At 43.9% G+C, this 8,083-nt stretch overlaps 1 protein-coding gene across 1 annotated transcript; it reads right to left on the bottom strand.

Annotated features, from left to right (window-relative positions):
• Nucleotides 1–1,623: 1,623 nt before the first annotated feature.
• CUNH6orf141 (chromosome unknown C6orf141 homolog) lies at nucleotides 1,624–7,169 on the bottom strand. The gene is made up of 2 exons (XM_026507274.4): nucleotides 5,262–7,169; nucleotides 1,624–3,589 (listed from the first exon to the last, which is right to left on the bottom strand). Exon 1 carries the CDS (start codon nucleotides 7,109–7,111, stop codon nucleotides 6,506–6,508), a length of 606 nt encoding a protein of 201 aa, XP_026363059.1. The 5' UTR covers nucleotides 7,112–7,169; the 3' UTR covers nucleotides 1,624–3,589; nucleotides 5,262–6,505.
• Between the last annotated feature and the right edge of the window lie 914 nt (nucleotides 7,170–8,083).

Below are 8,083 nucleotides of genomic sequence, written 5' to 3'. Positions count from 1 at the left end.
GGCGTATGCAAGAACCACGGTGGCTGAACACCAAAATCAGTCAGTTGTGATGAGGTTGTGGAATGTAGGGGAGGTTCAGTGGGGTGGAGTCTGGAGCCGGCGACCAAGAAAGAATTCTTGAGGCGTCTTTGGTGCAAAATTTGTGGTATATTAAAGCCTGGAGACAGGACCCGTGGGCAGAAAGAGCTGCTGCCCCGGGTTGTGAGGGGCGGCTAATTATATACCACGGGGTTGGGGGAGGTAAGGAAAAAAAGGGAGGTTGAGAAAGTACTTTCATATGTTAAAGAAGACTCGCAGGACACTGGAGGCCTTGCTATTGTCAAGTTAAGGTTGTTGACCCCTCTAGAAGGTGTTAATAGTAAGATAGTCGGGAGATCCCAGGAGAACGTTACTTTCCTCCTATCACATGTCCTTGTCAATGGGCTTCAGGTTTAAAAGAAATTCCATTTTATTTACATTTCCTTCTGCCTCAGCCTCCCTCAATTTTATGGTGGGGGTGGTAACGTTAGGGCTTCAGGAAACTGAATTATGGGTCTCTGGAAGTTAGGCTATTGATAAGAAAGCTTCTTCCTTGTCACTAGGACATGTGTAAACTGAGGGAGACTCAGGTCTTGCAGGACTGTGATCTCTGTCAGTTAACCATTTGTTTTTCCTTCCCCAAGCTTTAGCGCAGCCAGGAGTGCCTGAGGAATGTCACGTACATCCATCCCATGGGGCGGGGGAGGGGTTGCAGGGAGTCAGTTTCTGCTTTGTCCTCAGCTTACCTTCTGTTCCCTCATCAGTTGCCCTGAGACACAAAGCGTCTTCGGCCTTCAGGAAGTCAAATGTTATCTCCCCGTCATCAACATAAATGCTTCTCTCCCGCTCTTATCTGATCCCTGTCATGGCAAAACTGGCACTGGATAAAGTTAATCCATCAAGCAAGACTTTGAGGCTATCGTCATAGAGGAAAGCCCGGAACTTCGTCTGAACTCAACTCCACTGAAATCTGGGGGGCAGGGTTTTTAAGTGTTGTGGTGAGCTAGTAGAAAAGATGTTAGTGGGGAGATTGAGCAATAGTCTAGGACCCCTACACTGAGTTACTCCCTAATGCGCACATTTTTTTCTCTAGGATTAGGTCGTTAGTATTTCCGAATTATCCTCCATTGAAGTTAGGCTCCTACCCTTCTACCGAGACAAGGAGATAGCTGAGTTAGGATAAAGTGAACAAAACAACAACAGCACAGATAATAATAATAACGTAATATAGCTAATTTTGATTTTTAACTTACTCTTTTAAAAAATCCCACGAGGCTGATATTATTTATCTGGTTGTAGAACTCTGACCTACAACTTGTGGAGCAAGTAGTTTGGGAACCACAGCCTCTGCTGCCAACAGCTCAGAAAGATGAGAACTTGGTCAGTGACGGCCAGCTTCCCTATTCTTGTACCTTTCCAGCTCAGGACACACCAGAGAAAGCCCTAAACCAGTCACGTAAAAAGTTTCTTTAGCTAGCCCACCTCCAGCTTCTCCATGCTAACAGCTTCCAACCAGAGCATATGTGAACCCTTCCTTTTTCACTATTGTCAAAGAAAAAATGTACCAGACAGATGAGAACAGGCAAGGAAGAATTTATTCAAGACTTTATAAATAAATTTAAGCATTTATTGCAATAGGAGAGAGAGACCGAACTCAGCTCCCTTGAAATAAAAGGTGGGGGGAGTTTTTAAGTAGTGGGGTAGGGTAGTGGAAAAGTACTGGAGGACATTGTAGGGGAGGTTAGTCAATTAAATTAATCCATCTTGTTTGCTAATTGATACTTATTAAAGTAGGCTCTTACCCTCTCACCCTGTCTTTCTTGATTGTAATTTCTTACTCTTTCCAAAGTAAACTGCACTGTTTTCTCCTCTTATCTTCATCTAGCAAGGTTATAAAGATTTACTCTCCCTAATTAAAGAGCAAAGTACTGACTAGAGTTATAAACATGTCAGGGTGTCCAAGAGTCACAGTCTTTGTTTTCTCATCTGAATCAGTTTATTCACGTCCAGTCTCCACCTTTCTCCCACCCCCTTGCTGTTCATTAGCAGAGAGTGCTCAAGGCTGACGAGTCCTGACTCAGCCCGCCGAAGTGTTGGAACTGTGCTTTCTTTAATGACTTCCTGCCCTGCTTCCCTCAAGGGGTTTTTAAGTAAGTATTGTCTCACCTTCTGAGATAATAAAAGAACCACATTTCAGAAACAATTTGAACTCCAATTGAATCAATGTTTCATTACAAAACTTTAGAATAGTAAGACTCTTTAATATAACTTATAGATTTTTAGAGCTCTCCTTGCCAATTCACAAATCAATATCTGTTTCACTCTTTTGTCATCTGTAAATGCTTTTGCAACTCTACAAAGTATCATCTCCATGGCACTGTTAAGGACTGTTAATGAATGGGGAATAGAGAGAAAATGAAAACTTTCTAGGTTTTGTAAGTGACAAAGTAGGATATAGAACGAAATATGGCATGTATATATAACACTTCTCAAACTTTAGTGTGAACCACCCAGGGATCTTGTCGGAATGCAAATTCTGAGTCAGTAGATCTGGACTGGGGTCTGAGATTCTGCATTTCAAAAAAAAAAAAAAAAAAATTCTTAGGGAGGCTCATGCTCCTGGTTCCCCCTGAATAGTATCAGTATATCTCAGTTTATAATACTCAGATTTATAGCTTATGCCAAGAAAATGTATGTATATAGGTACGTATATACACATAAAAAATAGAATAAAATACACATAATAATAGAGTAAATTACATAAAACAAGGCTGGAAATGTACCAAATATTAAGAGATTTGGGGTCATGGGTGAATTTTTCTTTTACTCCCAATTTTCTTTTTTCCTAGCAAAATATTTCCTCAAACTTTTCTTCAGTGAATACAACTTTTTCTTTTAACAGGAAGATTTGTCTTTCTCCTTTTTCTTTCTTTCTTCCTTTTTTTTTTTTTTTAAGATTTTATTTATTTATTCGACAGAGATAGAGACAGCCCGCGAGAGAGGGAACACAAGCAGGGGAATTGGGAGAGGAAGAAGCAGGCTCCCAGTGGAACAGGGAGCCTGATGCTGGGCTCGATCCCAGAACCCTGGGATCAGGTCCTGGGTCGAAGGCAGACGCTTAACGAATGAGCCACCCAGGCGCCCCTGTCTTTCTCCTTTTTCCTAAGCAAAGAAGCACATTAAGTATTGGTGATAACCCACAAGAATAAGAACAGCAACTCAAACGTAAGGAATCTCGAAGGTAGTGGACGTTGTGGACAAAGGTGTTCAGAGAGGTCAACACTTGTCTCATGGTGGTTATGTGGTATTTGCCTTATGGTCGGTCGCTTGAGTGGCCAGGTGGCTTCTGGAGGTCCTTGCTATGATTCATCCACCTACGGCAATTTTTGATGGTCACATTTTTCCACAAAGTGGGAGTAAGACCAAAGAGCAAAGACCCAGACATTCTGAGAGATTTCTTCATTTTGGGGACACTTGGATTTCACTTTGGATTCACTCCCAGGACACTGTGAATGGGAAGAGAATCCTCAGGTTCCTCACACAACCGGGTTCTGCTTGGATCAGGAAAAACCTGTGAAGCAAATTCAACAGGACTTCAACTTATTACTTCGTATCAGGGAGATAATCAGTTTGAAAGCAATCTGTAAGTACATTGTAGGCACTTAACAAGGAAGTTGGTGAATGCTTTAAAAATAACTTTTAGGGACTCCTGGGTGACTCAGTCTGTTAAGCGTCTGCCTTAGGCTCAGGTCCTGATCCCAGAGTCCTGGGATCCAGTCCCACATGGGCTCCTTGCTCAGCAGGGAGCCTGCTTCTCCCTCTGCCTGACGCTCCCCCTGCTTGTTCACTCTCTCTCTCTCTCTGACAAATAAATAAACCTTTAAAAATAAAAATAATTTTTACTTGAGATAAAATTAACCTAAACATCTTTGGACTAAGAGTTAAGCTGACTTGAACAAATACATTTTTGAGAGAAAGGAGAAAAAATGAAAACTATGCCTATTCTGTTTTTCTGAGACAACAGGGCACCAGATTTTAAAATCCCAGAGGGAAAAATAACCTGACACCTAAAGAAAGTATTTAAAACTCCTACTGCCCACGGGGGGAACTAAGCCGGCTTGAAACCTCCTCAAAGACCCTATGAAGCAATGTGTACCTTAGGCCTTTGAATCATAGGATAAATATCACAAGATGTGGGGGTCATTTCTAAGAAATTTAAGGATGTATTTAGTGTATTTATGTATTTAGTGATCCATTAAATGCTGGGAAAAGCTCTCCAGCTTTTTTTCTTTCAGGAATGTAGAAAAGAGTCAATAAAAAGGGCTGGTTTGGGTTGTACAGGATCCCTTGTGTTGTATGCCTTCAGCTTTTTATTAAATAAAAGACTAATGCTCACTTTGGATGAAAGTGAACTAAACAATTACAACACCACTAATAGTAACAGTTAACTTTGAGCATTCATTATATGTGAAGCATTATTTTAAGTATTTTTCATTTAACTTAATCCTAGGGAAAAAACCTTAGGACGTTAATACTATATATTATCCCTACTTAACAAATAAGGACACAGAGGCACATGGAGATGAAACACTTGCCCAAAGTCACAGCTAGTAAGAACTGAGACAGTTCTAAACCCAAGAAGCTGAACTGCAGAGTTGGCCTCCACACACAAGGCAACCAAATGATGTTTTGGTCCGTGTTAAGGAGGCTTTTCTTGCTGACTATATATTCAATGTTCCATCACCTGGGGGCACATAATGACTCACAGCTAAATTCATCACGTCAGGTCTGAAAACTGTCTGCCAAGAAGTTTAACTTCACACAGGGGCCAAAGTTGTTGGAGGAAAAGATAATTCACTTTATGGGGCCTATGTTACCTTTTCTACAAAGTAGCTCTGAATACAGATGAGGTCAGGTGCTGTATTCCTCTCTCAAGTGTGGGTCTCATAGTCCCAAGAACTGCTAGTGGTGATCCTCCAGCCAAAAGGCCTTGCAGGACTCATGGGCATTAAGGTATTTCTAGTACTTCCATAAACATGAGTCAGAAAACCCAGGATGCCCTGTCATCTTTTGAATCCTTACAAGTAAGTTGCACTGAAGGCCGTTCTCAAACCTTTAGAAGGGAGAAGATCCTATTCTTATCTACTTAGTAAGCCGAGGCAATTGCTAGCTGTGTGACTTACCCAGGCCACATGACCTCTACACGTAGGTTGGCTCATCTATAAAACAGGGATGTATCTTACCTATCTTGTCTGCCAGGAGGCAAGAGGTGGATCAGATTATATTTGAGGACATTTCAAACTCTAAACTGAAAATAAAGAGCACAGAGAGAGGAGTGAGGTGGGGGCACTGTTCAACAGTTAGTCTTCAAAAGCCAGGTCCCACTTAATTTGGTTAATTCTTGCAGTAACTAACTACTCCAAAGTCAAGCAGTTCATCTCTGGAGGGAATGTTTTGCTCCTCACAGATCTCCAAACCAGACCACACTCCTACAGAGTTAATAAAAATGGTGTTTAATAAAAAAAGAGGAACAAATAAAAAGACTTATTTCAATAGAACCAGAAAAGACTTTTTTCCCCCCAAAGCATCAAAAGATGTATTTTCAACCCAATTTTGAATACAAATGTTATTAATAAGAAACTATGGACAGCAGTAAAATATACAATTATTTTATGGCGAACTATACATTATCTACCTTTAGATCAGACTTATCTGCCATATTTAAAATATTAAAATAAATAAAACCCAGATAAAAAGCATTTTTACTAGACCAGATACTTTAGGGGTAGTAAAGCCCCTTTAAATGGCATTTAACCTTCAAAGCAAGGTCATCTGTTCTCCCCCTCTTCTTTTCCCAGTTTTTTCTTTTTTTTTTAACACTTAATGAAAAAAAGGAAAATGTGCACATCATAAGAAATTAAAAAGGAAAGATTTTGTTTACTTGCTGCTTTATTTTAATTTTCCCATTCCTTTTTACTTTCTTTTTCAGCTTTAAAACAAGCCTCTCTCCCCATCTACTCCCACTCCCATCGCAGAGCACACCTCCAACTTCACTTCTGAGTTTAGGTCTTAAAGAGAGAGCGGGGAGGCAGGGATTCGTATTGCAAAAGGCCCACATTTTACCAATTTGAAAATACCTTTCCTTCCCCTCTTCCAGTGACTTAGGTCCCCAGACCGTCACAGTATTTAAGACACAAAGGAGGTATTATGTTGCTCACAGATCTTCATTCTGTCTGGCCCAGCCTCTGGTCCCTGCTGTTGGTTAATTACAGGTTGGCGTTCCCGGAAGAGCATTTTCTTAAGGATTATTGCTCATCCACCAGCCCGCAACATTCCTCAGGCTCCTCTTTCCTGTTTCATATCCTCCGGCAATCCAGTCCTTGGGGACCGTGAGGTGATCTCCCCGCAGCGTGGTCGCGGGGCGCCTCTCCCTACGCGGGGACAGCCGGGGGTTCTCCGGAGTCCTGGCGCCCTACAGCTTCGTGCTTCACTCCCTGTTGGTGCGAAAAGTGATCGCGCTCATGGAGTGCTCCTCGGTCCGTGCGGTCATGTGGCCCTTCGTCCATTCGGTCCATAAAACTTCTTCTGTCATCTGATAGTCCACAATCCGCACGAGCACGGACTTGGGTGGGGCTGCGGGGTCCCGCGGCAGGGCTCTGAAGGGAGCGTCTACACGGCTGCCAGAAATTCGCTTTTCTCGGGGAAAGAGAGACGGGCAGTCGGGTTCCCGGTCGTCTCCGTCTGCCTGGAAAAGGTCCTCCCCACCGATCAGTTCTTCCCGTGCAGTGTCCCCTTGAGTCCCCAACCATCTCTCTGGGTGCAGAAGAAAGAGCACTTTCTCTCTGACCGAGGGCTCACAGTCCAGGTTCTCAGCTGCCGGGCTGTTCTTGGCAGCGCCGCCTCGGCTTCCGCTCGCCCTCGCCCCTGCTGCCGCCCCCGCCCCCGCTGGATTCCGGGTGCCAGGAGCCAGGGGAGCCCAGCGCCCCAGCTTGCGCGGAAAGGACCCAGCGCGCCCCAGGATGCCCGGAGCGTCCGCCAGATTCGTAACCCCGCGGGGCCCCGAGGCCCTCAGCCCAGTAGGGGGCTCATTCATTCGTTGGCTCTTGAAGCGGTTCACGCAGCAAACTCCCGCTGAGCTCGGGAAGCGCGGGATCGGCAAGGTTTGGGTTTTTTTTTTTTTTTTTTTTTTTGGCACGCCCTGCCGGTGCTGACCCCGCCTCCTGTCGCTCGGCGCCTCCCAGTCCCGTCCGCCTCAGCCTTTCTAGCCTTTTAAAGACAAAGAGCCTGACATTCCCGCAGTCCCTCCTCTTTCTCCTTCTTACCCTCGCCCCTAGCTCTGCTGCTTTTGTCGTATTTCTCATTCTATGCGATCTTGCATCTCAGCTCTATTGTAGTTTCCACCTTCTGTTTTACTCGTGCGCAGAGGCTCAAAAGACACCTCGCACAGCGCCCCCCTGAAATGCCCGCGACGAAGTGCCCTCTTCTTTCCCAGGACGCGCCTCCCCGGTGAAGGAACAAGGAAGTTTTCTGGTTTTAATTATCTGATTTAGTCAAATTCTTGTGAAAAGGGTTTTGTGTCCAGTCCAAATCCATTCCCACCTGCTGCCAAGATTATGGAATGTAGATCTAGGGAGCAGACTTTGAGAAAACGGCTTTTGGTTTGTTTCTTTCTTTGGGATGTCAGGGTCTGTGGGACAGTGGTCGCTCCTGTCTTCACATTGGTTATCATCAATGCTTAGGCCAGGAAGGGTAAGTTTAGTGGTTTGGATCAAACAAAAACAAAACAAAAATAAATCGCTAGATGAACGTCTTCAGGATTTGAAGTTCTGTGTTCACCTCGTTTTTTAAATTTACTCCTTCACTCCTTCCACTTCCTTTCTCTTTAACCCCAGCGGTTAAAAAAAGTATGTCTCTCAGATTCTGGAAGAAAATAAAAAGTGTGTATCTCTGGGTAGACTTTTGGAATCTGCTCACTGGCGAGCACACTGACACACTGATCTTTGGCAGGGGTGAACGGGGGAAACTAGCTAATGGAAAAAAGGGAAGCTTCGTTTGGGATTGCCAG

The sequence above is a fragment of the Ursus arctos genome, unplaced genomic scaffold (genome assembly GCF_023065955.2).
Source record: "Ursus arctos isolate Adak ecotype North America unplaced genomic scaffold, UrsArc2.0 scaffold_29, whole genome shotgun sequence".
In the NCBI taxonomy this organism is placed as follows: Eukaryota; Metazoa; Chordata; class Mammalia; order Carnivora; family Ursidae; genus Ursus; species Ursus arctos.
Note: the sequence above shows the minus strand (reverse complement) of the source record. Positions and strands in the feature narration are given on the sequence as shown.